The sequence below is a fragment of the Bombina bombina genome, chromosome 10 (genome assembly GCF_027579735.1).
Source record: "Bombina bombina isolate aBomBom1 chromosome 10, aBomBom1.pri, whole genome shotgun sequence".
Classification (NCBI taxonomy): domain Eukaryota; kingdom Metazoa; phylum Chordata; class Amphibia; order Anura; family Bombinatoridae; genus Bombina; species Bombina bombina.
Genome location: NC_069508.1, coordinates 186,800,378 through 186,816,480, shown reverse-complemented (window position 1 = coordinate 186,816,480; position 16,103 = coordinate 186,800,378). Strand labels below are relative to the sequence as shown.

At 39.7% G+C, this 16,103-nt stretch overlaps 1 protein-coding gene across 2 annotated transcripts in view; it reads left to right on the top strand.

Annotated features, from left to right (window-relative positions):
• KDM4A (lysine demethylase 4A) overlaps positions 1-14,166 on the top strand; it is a 53,762-nt gene extending 39,596 nt beyond the window's left edge. For both annotated transcript variants that reach the window (XM_053693594.1, XM_053693593.1), the window contains exons 20-22: positions 41-160; positions 9,681-9,773; positions 10,980-14,166. In XM_053693594.1, the coding sequence (XP_053549569.1) occupies positions 41-160; positions 9,681-9,773; positions 10,980-11,120 (354 nt within the window). In that variant the 3' untranslated portion in view covers positions 11,121-14,166. The remainder of the gene's footprint in view (positions 1-40; positions 161-9,680; positions 9,774-10,979) is intronic.
• Positions 14,167-16,103: the final 1,937 nt, after the last annotated feature.

Below are 16,103 nucleotides of genomic sequence, written 5' to 3'. Positions count from 1 at the left end.
TTGTTATCAATGTCTGATTTTTTTTTTTTTTTTTTGACAGAGCCGTGACTGCCTTAATCTCGGCCCACCACCTGCGGGAGACGTTGTGCAAGTTCGTTGGACAGATGGTCTCGTTTATGGAGCAAAATTTGTTGCTTCTCATACCATTCAGATGTACCAGGTAAGCAAAGGACACACAGGTACTTGTAGTTTAATCTGGCAGTTGCCTGTTTGTTTAGAAACATAATCTGCATATTAATATCTGTAACAATAATTACAAAGGACCATATAGAACCAGGATTCAAATTTTTTTCTCAAAGAAAATGTAATTTTCGTTCATGTCATTAGCAAGAGTCCATGAGCTAGTGACGTATGTGATCTACAATCCTACCAAGAGGGGCAAAGTTTCCCAAACCTCAAAATGCCTATAAATACACCCCTCACCACACCCACAATTCAGTTTTAGATCTCATGACTGCAGCATCGGACGCTGTCCCCTTTGCTCGTTTTCATATGAGACCTCTCCAGCTTTGTATGCTGAACCAATGGTGCAGGGATTAAACAAGGATATCACCATTAATATCCTTAAATCCCAATGTTAGACTATCTCTGACTTGGTGGTTAGATCACCATCGTATTGTTCTAAGGGCCTACCTGGACTGTGATCACAACAGATGCAAGTCTTTCAGGTTGGGGAGCTGTCTAGGGATCTCTGACAGAACAGGGGGTTTGGAAATCTCAAGAGGCGAGATTACCAATAAATATTTTGGAACTCAGTGCGATTCTCAGGGCTCTTCAGTTATGGCCTCTATTGAAGAGAGAACCGTTCATTTGTTTTCAGACAGACAATATCACAACTGTGGCATATGTCAATCATCAGGGTGGGACTCACAGTCCTCAAGCTATGAAAGAAGTATCTTGGATGCTTGTTTGGGCGGAATCCAGCTCCTGTCTAATTTCTGCGGTTCATATCCCAGGTATAGACAATTGGGAAGTGGATTATCTCAGTCGTCAGACTTTACATCCGGGAGAGTGGTCTCTCCACCCAGATGTGTTTTCTCGAATTGTTCAGATGTGAGGTCTTCCAGAAATAGATCAGATGGCATCTCATCTAAACAAGAAACTTCCCAGGTACCTGTCCAGGTCCAGGGATCCTCAGGCAGAAGCAGTGGATGCGTTGACACTTCCTTGGTGTTATCATCCTGCTTATATTTTCCCGTCTCTAGTTCTTCTTCCAAGAGTGATCTGGAACAATCGTTTGTGTTTCTGGTGGCTCCAGCATGGCCTCACAGGTTTTGAAATGCGGATCTTGTTCGGATGTCCAGTTGCCAACCTTGGCCACTTCCATTAAGACTGGACCTTCTGTCTCAAGGTCCGTTTTTCCATCAGGATCTCAAATCATTAAATTTGAAGGTATGGAAATTGAACGCCTAGTGCTTAGTCATAGAGGTTTCTCTGATTCAGTGATTAATACTATGTTACAGGCTCGTAAATCTGTTTCTAGAAAGATTTATTATCGAGTTTGGAAGACTTACATTTCATGGTGTTCTCATAAATTCTCCTGGCATTCTTTTAGAATTCCTAGAATTTTACAGTTTGTTCAGGATGGGTTGGATAAAGGTTTGTCTGCAAGTTCCTTGAAAGGACAAATCTCTGCTCTTTCTGTTTTATTCCACAGAAAAATTGCTAAACTTCCTGATATTCACTGTTTTGTACAGGCTTTGGTTCGTATCAAGCCTGTCATTAAATCAATCTCTCCTCCTTGGAGTCTTAATTTGTTTTTGAAGGCTTTACAGGCTCCTCCATTTGAACCTATTTATTCTTTGGACATTAAACTACTTTCTTGGAAAGTGTTGTTCCTTTTGGCCATTTCTTCTGCTAGGAGAGTTTCTGAATTATCTGCTCTCTCTTGTGAATCTCCTTTTCTGATTTTTCATCAGGATAAGGCAGTTTTGTGGACTTCATTTAAATTCTTATCTATGGTGGTGAATTCTAACAACATTTAATAGAGAAATTGTTGTCCCTTCTTTGTGTCCTAATCCTAAGAATTCTTTGTAGAGATCTTTACATTCTTTGGATGTGGTGAGAGCTCTGAAATATTATGTTGAAGCTACTAAAGATTTCAGGAAGACTTCTAGTCTATTTGTTATATTTTCTGGTTCCAGGAAAGGTCAGAAGGCTTCTGCCGTTTCTTTGGCATCATGGTTAAAGCTTTTTGATTCATCAAGCTTATTTGGAGTCGGGTAAAGCCCCGCCACAGAGAATTACAGCTCATTCTATTAGATCAGTTTCCACTTCTTGGGCTTTTAAGAATGAAGCTTCTGTTGATCAGATTTGCAAAGCGGCAACTTGGTCTTCTTTGCATACATTTACTAAATTCTACCGTTTTGATGTATTTGCTTCTTCGGAAGCAGCTTTTGGTAGAAAAGTTCTTCAGGCAGCTGTTTCAGTTTGATTCTTCTGCTTTTGATTTAAGTTTTTTCCTTGCATTTATGAGAATAAACTTATATTTTGGGTTGTGTATTAATTTTCTTCAGCGGAAAATTGATTTTTTTTATTTTATCCCTCCCTCTCTAGTGACTCTTGCGTGGAGTTCCACATCTTGGGTATTGCTATCCCATACGTCACTAGCTCTTGGACTCTTGCCATTTACATGAAAGAAAACATAATTTATGTAAGAACTTACCTGATAAATTAATTTCTTTCATATTGGCAAGAGTCCATGAGGCCCACCCCTTTTTTATGGAGCTTATGATTTTTTTGTATAAAGCACAATTATTTCCAAATTCCTTTGATGCTTTTTACTCTTTTCTTTATCACCCCACTACTTGGCTATTCATTAAACTGAATTGTGGGTGTGGTGAGGGGTGTATTTATAGGCATTTTGAGGTTTGGGAAACTTTGTCCTTCCTGGTAGGAATGTATATCCCATACGTCACTAGCTCATGGACTCTTGCTAATATGAAATAAATGAATTTATTAGGTAAGTTCTTACATAAATTATGTTATTTCATAGCTGACTTAACTTAAACAAACTATGTCTGCAAAATAAAGCCCGGGTATATATTAAAAAGGAAAAATGTTCCCAGTAGTCCCTAGATTCTACTGAATGCAGTAGCCTGTGCATAGGATGATCTAAGAGTAAGATGTAGTAATCAATACATTCAATTTTCAATGCATTTAATTATTTTGTAAGATTTATGGCTGGTTAAAAAAAAAAAAAGTAGTTAAAGGGACAAAATGTTGCCCAAAATACCAGAGAATATTTAGTATTTTTGCTATCACACCATTTAAAAAGAAATAGAGCCTTGATTTACCTGAGATGTGTGTGTGTAGATAGATATATATTATAATAAAAAATATATATATGTGTGTGTGGACAACTCAAGGTGTTGAGCAAGGCCTATTTTGGTATATTTCATGCCACCATTTCACTGCCAAATGCAGTAAAAAAAAAAAAAAGTACTTTTTTCACAAACTTTGGGTTTCTCACTGAAATTATTTACATACTGCTTGTGCAATTATGGCACAAATGTTTGTAAAAGTTTCTCTGGGATCCCCTTTATTCGGAAATAGCAGACATACATGACTGCCATTGCTTTTTGGTAATTAGAAGGCCACCAATTGCAGCTGCACACCACACTTCTATTAAAAGGTTAATTTTTTAGCTTTAGTGTAGAGATTAGCCTTCCACCTGACACTTTCCACCCCCTGATCCCTCCCAAACAGCTCTCTTCCCTCCCCCACCCCTCACTGGTAACCCCCATCTTAGGTTCTGGCAGACAGTCTGCCAGTATGAAAAAGGAAATTTATGCTTACCTGATAAATTGATTTCTTTTACGATATGCCGAGTCCACGGGTTTCATCCTTACTTGTGGGATGTTATCCTCCTGCTAACAGGAAGTGGCAAAGAGCACCACAGCAGAGCTGTTAGCTCCTCCCCTAACTCCTCCCCCCAGTCATTTGACCGCAGGTATAGGAGGAGAAAGGAAAAGCTAAAAGGTGCAGAGGTGACTAAGGTTTTGAAAAAATAAAATAAATCCTGTCTTAAAATGACAGGGTGGGCCGTGGACTCGGCATATCGTAAAAGATATGCCGAGTCCACGGGTTTCATCCTTACTTGTGGGATACCAATACCAAAGCTTTAGGACACGGATGAAAGGGAGGGACAAGACAGGAACCTAAACGGAAGGCACCACTGCTTGAAGAACCTTTCTCCCAAAAATAGCCTCAGAAGAAGCAAAAGTATCAAATTTGGAAAAAGTATGAAGGGAGGACCAAGTCGCAGCATTACAAATCTGTTCAACAGAAGCATAGTTCTTGAAAGCCCATGAGGAAACCACAGCTCTAATAGAATGAGCCGTAATTTTTTCAGGAGGCTGCTGTCCAGCAGTCTCATATGCCAGGCGGATGATGCTTTTCAGCCAAAAAGAGAGAGAGGTAGCCATAGCTTTTTGACCCCTACGTCTTCCAGAATAAACAACAAAAAGAGAGGATGTTTGTCTGAAATCCTTGGTCGCTTTTAAGTAAAACTTTAAAGCACGGACCACATCCAAGTTATGTAATAGACATTCCTTCTTAGAAGAAGGATTAGGACACAAGGAAGGAACAACAATTTCCTGATTAATATTCTTATCTGAAACATCCTTAGGAAGGAATCCAGGTTTAGTACGTAAAACCACCTTATCAGAATGGAATATAAGATAAGGCGAATCACATTGTAAAGCAGAAAGCTCAGAAACTCTTCGAGCAGAAGAGATAGCAACTAAAAATAAAACCTTCCAAGATAACAGTTTAATATGTATGGAATGCATGGGTTCAAACGGAATCCCTTGAAGAGCCTTAAGAACTAAATTCAGACTCCATGGTGGAGCAACAGATTTAAACACAGGCTTGATTCTGATTAAAGCCTGACAAAAAGATTGAACGTCTGGGACATCCGCCAGATGCTTGTGTAATAAAATTGACAAAGCAGAAATTTGTCCTTTTAGAGAACTAGCAGATAATCCTTTTTCCAATCCTTCTTGGAGAAAGGACAAGATCCTAGGAATCCTAATCTTACTCCATGAGTAACCCTTGGATTCACACCAATAAAGATATTTACGCCATATTTTATGGTAAATCTTTCTAGTGATAGGCTTGCGAGCCTGAATCAATGACCGACTCAGAGAATTCCCGCTTAGATAAAATCAAGTGTTCAATCTCCAGGCAGTCAGCTGCAGAGAATTTAGATTTGGATGTTGGAACGGACCTTGAATGAGAAGGTCCTGTCTCAATGGTAATCTCTGCGGTGGCAGACAAGACATGTCAACCAGATCCGCATACCAAGTCCTGCATGGCCACGCAGGCGCTATTAGAATTACTGAAGCTCTCTCCTGTTTGATTCTTGCAATCACACGAGGCAGGAGAGCAAAAGGTGGAAACACATAAGCCAGGTTGAACGACCAAGGTACTGCTAGCGCATCTATCAGTAGAGCCTGGGGATCCCTTGACCTGGACCCGCAGCGAGGAAGTTTGGCATTCTGTCGAGATCCCATCAGATCCAATTCCGGTTTGCCCCATTGATGAATCAATGATGCAAATACCTGCGAATTGAGTTCCCACTCCCCCGGATGAAAAGTCTGACGACTTATAAAATCCGCCTCCCAGTTCTCTACTCCTGGGATGTAGATTGCTGAAAGATGGCAAGAGTGAATCTCTGCCCATCGGATTATCTTTGATACCTCTATCATTGCAAGAGAACTTCTTGTTCCCCCTTGATGATTGATATATGCTACAGTTGTGACATTGTCCAACTGGAATCTTATGAACTTGGTCAGAGCCAGCTGAGGCCACGCCTGAAGTGCATTGAAAATTGCTCTCCGTTCCAGAATATTGATTGGCAACTGAGACTCTGTTGGAGTCCAGGTTCCCTGAGCCTTCAGGGAATTCCAGACTGCACCCCAGCCCAAGAGGCTGGCGTACGTTGTCACGATTACCCATGCTGGCCTGCGGAAGCACATTCCCTGAGACAGATGATCCTGTGACCACCACCAAAGAAGAGTCTCTGGTCTCTTGATCCAGATTTTTCTGAGGAGATAAATTCGCATAATCCCCATTCCACTGTCAGACCACTGCAACTATGCATGCTCAGAGATGAAAGCGAGCAAACGGGACGATGTCCATCGCTGCTACCATTAATCCAATGACCTCCATACACTGCGCCACTGATGGCCGAGGAATGGACTGAAGAGCTCGGCAAGTATTTAGAATCTTTGATTTTCTGACCTCCGTCAGGAATATTTTTATGTCTACCGAGTCTATCAGAGTTCCTAAGAATGGAACTCTCGTTTATAGAACAAGTGAACTCTTTTCTATATTCACTTTCCAACCGTGAGTTCTTAGAAAGGACAGCACAATGTCAGTGTGAGATTTGGTCAGATGATAAGTTGACGCCTGAACCAAAATATCGTCCAGATAGGGCGTCACTGCTATGCCTCGCGTCCTGAGGACCGCTAGAAGGGACCCTAGCACCTTTTGTGAAGATTCTTGGAGCTGTGGCCAACCCAAAGGGAAGGGCCACAAACTGATAATGCTTTTCCAGAAAGGCAAACCTTAGAAACTGATGATGATCCAAGCAGGAGAGGGCATCAGTGATCCTCATTGCACCAGCCTGGCCTCACAGGATTTGGTATGCAGATCTGGTGGACATGTCCTCTCTGCCACCTTGGAGACTTCCGTTGAGAAAGGACCTTCTAATTCAGGGGCCCTTCCTTCACCCAAATTTAGTTTCTCTGAAGCTGACTGCTTGGAGATTGAACGCTTAATTTTATCCAAGCGGGGGTTTTCTGAATCGGTCATTAAGACTATGATTCAGGCGCGTAAGCCTGTAACTAGAAAGATTTACTATAAGATTTGGCGTAAATATCTCTATTGGTGTGAGTCCATGGGCTACTCATGGAGTAGAGTTAGGATTCCTAGAATTTTATCCTTTCTCCAAGAGGGTTTGGAGAAAGGATTATCAACAAGTTCTCTAAAGGGTCAAATCTTGGCTTTATCTATTTTGTTACAAAACGTCTGGCGTATGTCCCAGATGTACAATAATTTTGTCAGGCCTGTATTCAAACCAGTTACTCCTCGATGGAGTCTTAATTTAGTTCTAAAAGTTCTTCAAGGGGCTCCGTTTGAGCCCATGCATTCCTTAGATATTAAGTTGTTATCTTGGAAAGTTTTATTTCTTGTTGCTATTTATTCTGCTCGGAGAGTGTCAGAGCTTTCGGCATTACAATATGAGTCTCCTCTTATTTTCCATTCAGATAAGGTAGTTTTACGTACTAAATTAGCATTTCTTCCTAAGGTTGTTTCTGATCGGAACATTAATCAGGAGATTGTTGTTCCTTCTTTGTGTCCTAATCCTTCTTCTCAGAAGGAACATCTTCTGCACAATTTGGACGGGGTCCGTGCTTTAAAATTTTACCTACAGGCGACTAAGGACTTTCATCAATTGTCTTCTTTGTGGTTTTCTCAGGAAGGAGTAGGGGACAGAAAGCTACGGCAACTTCTTTCTTTTTGGCTGAAGAGTATCATACGTTTTGCATATGAGACTGCTGAACAGTAGCCTCCTGAGAGTTACGGCTGATTCCACGAGGGCTGTTGCTTCCTCATGGGCATTCAAAAAAGGAAGCTTCGGTGGAACAGATTTGCAAGGCTGCAACTTGGTCTTCTCTTGACACTTTTTCAAAATTCTACAAATTTGACACTTTTGCCTCGGCTGAGGACACTTTTGGGAGAAAGTGGCCTCAGGTGGTGCCTTCCGTTTAGGTTCCTTGTCTTGTCCCTCCCGTATCATCTGTGTACTCTAGCTTGGGTATTGAATCCCATTAGTAATTAAGATGATCCGTGGACTCATCGTGTCATTAAAAAGAAAAGAAAATTTATGCTTTACCTGATAAATTTATTTGTTTTTTTGACACGATGAGTCCACGGCCCGCCTTGTTCTTATAAGACAGGGTGTTGGTTATTGTAAACTTCGGACACCTGCACCTTGGTTTTTCCTTTCTTTCCTTAACTTTGGTCGAATGACTAGAGTAGGAGGGAAGGGAGGAGCTATTTAACAGCTTTGCTGTGGTGCTCTTTGCCGCCTCCTGCTGACCAGGTGGTGAATATCCCATTAGTAATTAAGATGATCCGTGGATTCATCGTGTCAAAAAAGAAATACATTTATCAGGTAAGCATAAATTTTCTTTTCAAGAGTTTTCCTCCCTTCCTCAGGTCTGAAGCAATACATATACCGTATAGGCGCACCCGGTTATAAGCCGCACCCTTAAAGTTTGGTGCTATTTTAAAGAAAATGTATTTTTTGCGTCATTAAACTAGCATATGAGCCTATCTAGGTTTAGCTTTTTTCAACGAAGAATACTAAGTGAACAAGGCAATTTTTTGTAATTATCTAAGGGCATTGCAGAAAAGCTGGGATACAGATGAGGAAAGCTTAGGGGAGGGGGAGCTTGCTTTTTTTGTGGTTTTTATTATGGGGAATCTGTAGAGGTTAAGCAATGGGGATTTGTTTAGAAAGAGGTTTTGCATGGGTGTTTAGATTTAGTGAGTTAAACAAGAAGTAGAGCTTGCAACTGAGGTTAAAGGAGTAAAGGTGGAATGGGTCAGATATTTTTTTTGCAGGTGGAAAATGTTGGGTTAATAGCAGTAAAGAGGCTGGGACAATGCTAGTGTTAACAACAGTGGAGTAAATAAATATGCTATAGCTATGTAACTGCTTTACCAATAAGGTGGTCTAATCACAAGTGGATGTCCCCTGGTTACTGCCCACACTTATGTGCTAGATGCTACATGATACATAATACTGGTACATTACCGTTACATTGCACTTCAGGGAGTAGGGTCACCCAGCAACTACAGTATTTTCACCAGCATTCCCTTAACAGTCGGAAACAGCACTAGCCGGCGCCGCTCTCTGTGACTCACCGCCGCGCTGCAGATTACCTCACTGTCGCTGACTACACGTGCCGATCACACGTGCAGTCAGGATTTAGGAGCCAATGTGTGAAGACCTTTCCCGGCTGAGCTGCCCCAATAGGAAGCCAAAAAAATGATCAAAGACCCGATTATAGGCTGCAGCCGATTATAGGCCGCACCCCTAATGTAAAGCATTAAATTAGTGGAAAAAAGTGCGGCCTATACTCGGGACAATACGGAATATATTATATATATATATATATATATATATATATATATATATATATATATATATATATATATATATATATATATATATATATATATATATATATATATATATATATATATATATATATATATATTGTCTCTCAGATTGATCAGTATTGCTTCAGACCTGAAGAAGGGAGGAAAACCTTTGAAAGCTTGTCTTTGAAATATTGTTAGTCCAATAAAAAAGGTATCTTTGCATACTGCAATACTTTGCTATTTGAGCATTATATATATATTATATGTGTGTGTCTTGCAGTATAATAGGCAAGTACTGCAAGACGTGTGTGTATCGGGTACTTTTTGCTCTACTGACCCTAGATAACTGTACCTTGGTGTGGGTTAAACACATGCAGCTCAGAGACTGAAAGCTTTGCAGATAGCAAGCAGAACACAGCCTGTGAGCCATTCAGTTACTGTACTTTTATAATAAGTTTATCAGACACTGTCCCTGACCATATGGGCTTGCTTGTCTTTAGGTGGAGTTTGAGGATGGATCGCAGCTGGTGGCTAAACGCGATGATGTGTACACGCTTGATGAAGAGCTACCAAAGAAAGTAAAAACTCGCCTGGTAGGTAACAATTAGCACTAATTGCTGTAGTCTGTAAAGGTGTGTAAGAGTTTGAACATAAGGTTTCGCTATAGTATTGCTTGAAGTTAGAGACACTGTGTAACATTTTCTCCCCTTTTAATGTGTTCCTAAACATCTATTTTCTCATACATGTTATACACTTCAGTTAGTATAACAGATCACTGGAAACACATTAAGGAAAACAAAAAACAATTTTACAGCACTGTCTCTTTAAAGTGAAGGTCAATTTTGATGAATTAGTGCCCGGTTTTTAATAATCCTATTAAAAACAAGGGCACTTTAATTCATCAAAATTGACGTTTCAAGCGTTTTCTTCAAAAACGTACCTTTTAATCCTGAAAACTGCTCCATCGATTCCCCCGGGCATCGGAAGCCTCTTCTTACGTTAGAAATGATGAATCCGGCTTCCTCCAATCATGACGTTCCCCCCAGGGGGGATCATAACCTGAGGGAATGCCGTGATTGGATGAAGCCGGTTTCGTCATTTTGGACCCGCAAAGAGGACTTGCGACGGTCGGAGGAAGCGCTGCAGCTTCTCTCAGGATTAAAAGGTACGTTTTTAAAGAAAACTCTTGAAATGTCAATTTTGATTAATTAAAGTGCCCTTGTTTTTAATAGGATTATTAAAATCCGGGCACTAATTTGTCAAAATTTACCTTTTACTTTTTAAATCTCTTAAGTGCAAGTGCTGTGTACTGTAAAGCCCTCTAGGTAATATTTCCCAAAATGAATGTGGTTAGCAACCTTATTGTATTATTGAATGCATTACAGGGGCATTATTGTGCACATTTTCTGTATTTTACCTGGGCAGATTACACTGCATTCAATTATTGGTTGAACTGGAAATGCAAACATCAGTAGAATTTCACCTGTTTGATTTCTGAGGGGTGATCTTATTAAACATTTTACTGATTATTTTCACATAATTTTTCCCCTACTGTTATTTGAGACACGCTGTTTACCATTAACATCAAAACCCCAGTTTACATTAGGTATGGGCCTTTGCATCACAAGCTATAAACTGTAAATATAACAAATTGCCTACATAGAGTTAGTGATTTATTCATTTAGGAATTACTTGCTATAAGACAGGATTGTCCATAACATAGGACTGGCATTTTTTTATGCCAAATTATTTGATGCAAATTGTACAATTGTTTAACTGATTTGTTTCTTCTTGTGCAGTCAGTGGCATCCGACATGCGCTTTACGGAAATATTCACAGAAAAAGAAGTGAAACGAGAAGTGAAGAGACAAAGAGTTATAAACTCCCGATACAGAGAAGATTATATTGAGCCAGATCTGTACCACACCATCATGGAGTGAGCTTGCGCCGGGCACTCCTGTGTCTGCGATGCTGAAAGCGAAGGGGACATACGCTGACATCTTGCAGCAGAAAACTGGCCAAAATGTTCATATTTTGTGGGCAATGGAAACTTTGCCACTGGGGTCTGGTGGCTTTAACTTATTTCTTTGATAAAAAAGGGTATGGCAGTAAAGGGAAAATAAACTGATTTCTGCCTACCTGAATAAAAATCCGTTTCTCTACAACCATTTCCTGCTGTGCTTGTGGCGGACAGAATGATGGCGAATCTGAGGACATGTTGATAACCATGCAAGCAGATTTCTTTCAGACAGTGTTACCGGTTCTTGCACTCAGGCTCCCTATTTTTTGTATTTGTACAGATCCTCCCATCCTGGTCACATACTCTTCCCCCCCCCATCAGAATGAGACAAATTTAAGAAGACGCAGAGTGACCTTAATATTGGTTTACTCCATATCAATCTCTTCAGCCATGTGAATCTTCTGAAATGTTCTTCCCTTTTCCCCTCTTTGACCTTAATTTTGCATTGGAACACAGCACTCATTTTGATATTTAAATCGTTCTCTTGCAGGGCTTGTCATGGGCTGGTTACTATAGCTGAAACAAATATTAAAGGCTTAAATTGATGCTTTGTTTAAAAAAAATAAAAAAATTGCCAGAGCGAGATCAAACACGTCATAGAAATGTGCTGCAGCTAAAGGGTTAGAGGAATCTGTTGCCGTATACAATTGGGTAACAATGTTACAATGGAACGGTTAACGCCAAGCTTTTGTGTTATGCTTTGTTTATTGTCTACCTCTCATCTCTAAAGCTAATCGTCTGTCCTGAGTTTTAAATGAGCAAGCGACACAACATCCCTAACCGCAATGGTTCGATTAGAAATATGGAGTTGCAACAATCATGTGTTTTTGTTTTGTTTGTTTTTTAAAGTTTGCAGAAGGCTCTTTGCCGTCAAATCAATACCAAGGGGTCATAACTCAAGGACAAAAAATGATTTGGTAAAACACTCCTGAAACTATAGCGTGTTACAAAATGAAACGAAGAAACTCTATAACACAACTGAATTGTAAATGTATTCCCTGATCCTCAACTGGATTTGTTTTCTGGGATTTAGCATAAGCTTGTTCTGCCAATCACATAATGAGCAATCTGTAACATACAGTATTTAAGAAATAAATTAAAAGGGGGGAAAAAAATGGTCAGAACTGGGAAGATAAGAGATTGTTATAGAACTCTGCTTATTATGTCTGTGAAGTAAGAAACAGCAGCAGTGATTAAGGGGATATGAAACCCTCATTTTTTTACTCCTATTCATTTTTCTTCGTTCTCTTGGTACAGGAATGTAAGTTTAGGAGCCAGACGATTTTTGATTCAATGCCTGAGAAGCACTTACTAAATGGTGCCACCAATCAGCAAGCTTTACCCCAGGGTGCTGAACCAAAAATGGGCAGGCTCCTAAGCATACAATCCTGCTTTTTCAAATAAAGATACCAAGAGAACAAAGAAAAATTTGATAATAGGAGTAAATTAGAAAGTTGCTTACAATCGCATGCTCTATCTGAATCATGAAAGAAAAAAATTGGGTTTGGTATCCATTTAAATTATGTATTTTATATAGAATACATTTAAATATTGGTGATAGTGATTTGACTGCTTCTTTGCCAGGGAATGGCAATACAGAGTGTGTTATAACCCTCTGTGGCATCTAGGTAGAATGCTTAAAGGAACACTGTACTCACAAATGTCTGTCATCTATATGAAAAAGTATAATCTAAAAAACATTTTTTGCTTAAAAAAGTTATTTAAAGAGACAGTAAAGTCAAAATTAAACTTAAATTAATTGAATAGAGCTTGGAATTTCAAACAATTTTCCAGTTTACTTCTATTATCAATTTTGCTTAGTTCTCTTGTTATATTTTGTTAAAGAATAATCCTAAGTGAGCTTGAGAGCGTGCACACATCTTTAGCCATCTGGTTACAGTGTTTGCGTCATTGTTTATAGCTAACGTTAATACATAGTTGCAGACACTGCTGCCCTAGACCGCTATAGACATGTGCACGCCCCTGAGCTCCTATCTGACTACCTAGTTTTACTCTTTAACAAAGGATTCCATGAGTACAAAGCAAACTTGATAACCCTGTATAAATTAGAAAATTGTTAAAAAAAAAATGCATGCTCTATATCAATCATTAAAGCTTAATTTTGTCTTTGCTGTCACTTTAAAGTGAATAAATTAATAATGCTGTGTCCATTGTATATTTCCTGCTAATTCACATTAGCTGATGGGTACTTCTAGTTAATGTTCATTGGTTGATTGCTCACTGCACAGTGTGTGTGTCATATATATATATATATATATATATATATATATATATATATATATATATATATATATATATATATATATAGTTTACAGATAGCTAATTTACCTTCTACCTTTATTTTGAAATGCCTGCTACTACCTATACTGAAAATGTCAAAATAAAAGCTATGTGAAGATGCATCAGCAGAAATCAACATCTCAGTTGGGGATGAGAGTGTCAAGCCCATTTGAAAGGATTTTCCTGCAGCAGTTTTGAATACAATAAACTTTTTATCGTTAAATTACAGTTTTAACATATATTTTTTTTTTTTCCAGGCTAAAACAAAAAATTATTTTAAATGCTTTGCTTTCCTATGGATGACAGAAAATTGTTGAGAATATTGTCCCTTTTAGAGTTGTCTAAACTGTTTAAATGTTTCCTTATGCTGTGCATAGGTTGCATTCCATTAATTGTGCGGATAGAATGCGATCCCGGGATACGAGGGTGAAGGCTATTTTATACTAATGCTGCATTTCAAACTTTATAGGCAAAATGCCTATTTTCTTGTTAACCCTTCCATGGCAGAGGCCTGCAATGTGTAGTAGTTCTCTACAAGTGCTGGCTTTTCCAGCATTTAATTCCTGTGTATAAATAAGCTGCATTTTATTTTCTTCTTATCAAAACATTAAATTATTATTCAAAAGTAGAGCATTAATTTTAGCAATAAACTTGTGTGACGTGCATTTGATTGTGTCCGAATATTGTTTGAAGAATGAAAGAAAATTGAATTTGAGTATAGGATTTTTTTCTTTTACAAGATACGATGAGTCCACAGATTTCATCCTTGTGGGATATCGCCTCCTGGTCAGCAGGAGGAGGCAAAGAGCACCACAGCAGGGCTGTATATATAGCTCCTCCCTTCCCTCCCACTCCAGTCATTCTCTTTGCCTGTGTTAGTGATAGGAAGAGGTAAAGTGAGGTGTTAGTTTAGATTCTTCAATCAAGAGTTTATTATTTTAAAATGGTACCAGTGAGTGCTATTTTGTTATGGGGTGTAGCTGTAGAGCTACAGGTGGCTTTAAAGCAATGGGAACTGGTGGGGTTTTAGCCTCACTGCATCTCCCATACTTGTGATGCCCTTATGTTGATGGTCTTAGAGAATATTAACTAAGGCCCTTCTGTGTTCACAGAAACTGCAGGAGGGAGAGGACCTCTTGATACTGTGAGACTTACATGCTGTCGCTCAGCATAGAGGTAAGTGCAGTCTTTTATTTCTGGGGCTTTCAGCATATCTCAGAATTGGCTGTGCACTTCTAATCTGTTGGGGACTATGGGCTCTGGAAAGGGCTTTCCTATTAACAGTGTGTGGGTTCTCATTATGGAATAAGATGTCAACCGACACAATGATTTGTTTTATCAAGCTGTACTGGCCTTTATTAAAGTAGGCCTAGAAACGCTGGGATTTATTGTTTGTGTTCAGATACTGGATAGCAGGTCTCTATCAAGTGTATTCAAAATAGAGCAAGCATGGGGCTGACGCTGGGAGTGTGTGTCGGAGTCTGGTTAATGGACTCCGGTGCACGGCTGTGTTGTACATTTTTTTGCCGATAGTTTCTGATCACTTAGGTCGTGCCCAGGATGGGCGGGGTTTTCACTTGGTGCGCTTTGTCAGATAGCCGCGCAGTATTCTCTTTCTCCGGAAGTCACCGGCAGACATCCCGAGTGACACCTCAACCGCATGGTTTGCAAAATAAAGCAAGCGGTTTTAGGTGTTGTTGGCTGACGTTCCGGATAATGTGCCTAGAAGTGGTCGGCGGACCGTGGGGGCAGGTAGGCGCCTCAGCAGAGCTGTTGAGGCGAGGTGCTTTAGTTTTCATTATTTTTTGAGAAGTTGTTTAACGTTTTTTAAAGCGACAGTGTCTTGTCAGGATTACTTTGTACTGACAAGCCTTTTAATAACCTTTAATTTGTTTTTCATTTAACTAAATTCTGCTAGTATGGGTCTAGACGATATTCAGACTGTAGCATGCTCTATGTGTTTGGATGCCACTGTGGAACCTCCGGTTCGTTTTTGTCCCTCATGTTGTGAGAGGGCCTTACATTATAGAGACAAAAATTTTTTTGATAAACCTTTGCCTAAGGCGGATGTCTCTCAAGAGTCTGCAGATGAGATGCAAGGTATGCCGCAGATTTCTCCCCAAGCGTCACAGCCCTTAACACCCGTGCAAGCGGTGCCATGTATTTCACCAGTGTCTGCAGCATTTACATTAAAGAACATTGCTGCAGTTATGTCCTCTACACTTTCTGATGCGTTATCCAGTTTTCCCATATTGCATGGCAAGCGTACAAGAAGGGACAACTATGCAGTCAATTCTGCCTCTGATACTATGATGGCTATTACGGATGTACCCTCCCGGGGTTCTGAATTGGAGAGTACGGAGGTACTCTCTGAGGGTGAACTTTCTGAATCAGGGAGTGCTTTGCCCTTAACTGATCCTGATGTGGTTTCCTTCAGGTTTAAGCTTGAGCACCTCCGTTTATTACTGAGGGAGGTGTTGGTTATTCTGGATGACTGTGACTCCATAGCGGTTCCGCCAGAGAAATTGAGTAAGTTAGACAGATACTTGGAAGTTCCTTCTTACTCAGATGTCTTTTCCTGTTCCTAAGAGGACTTCAGAGA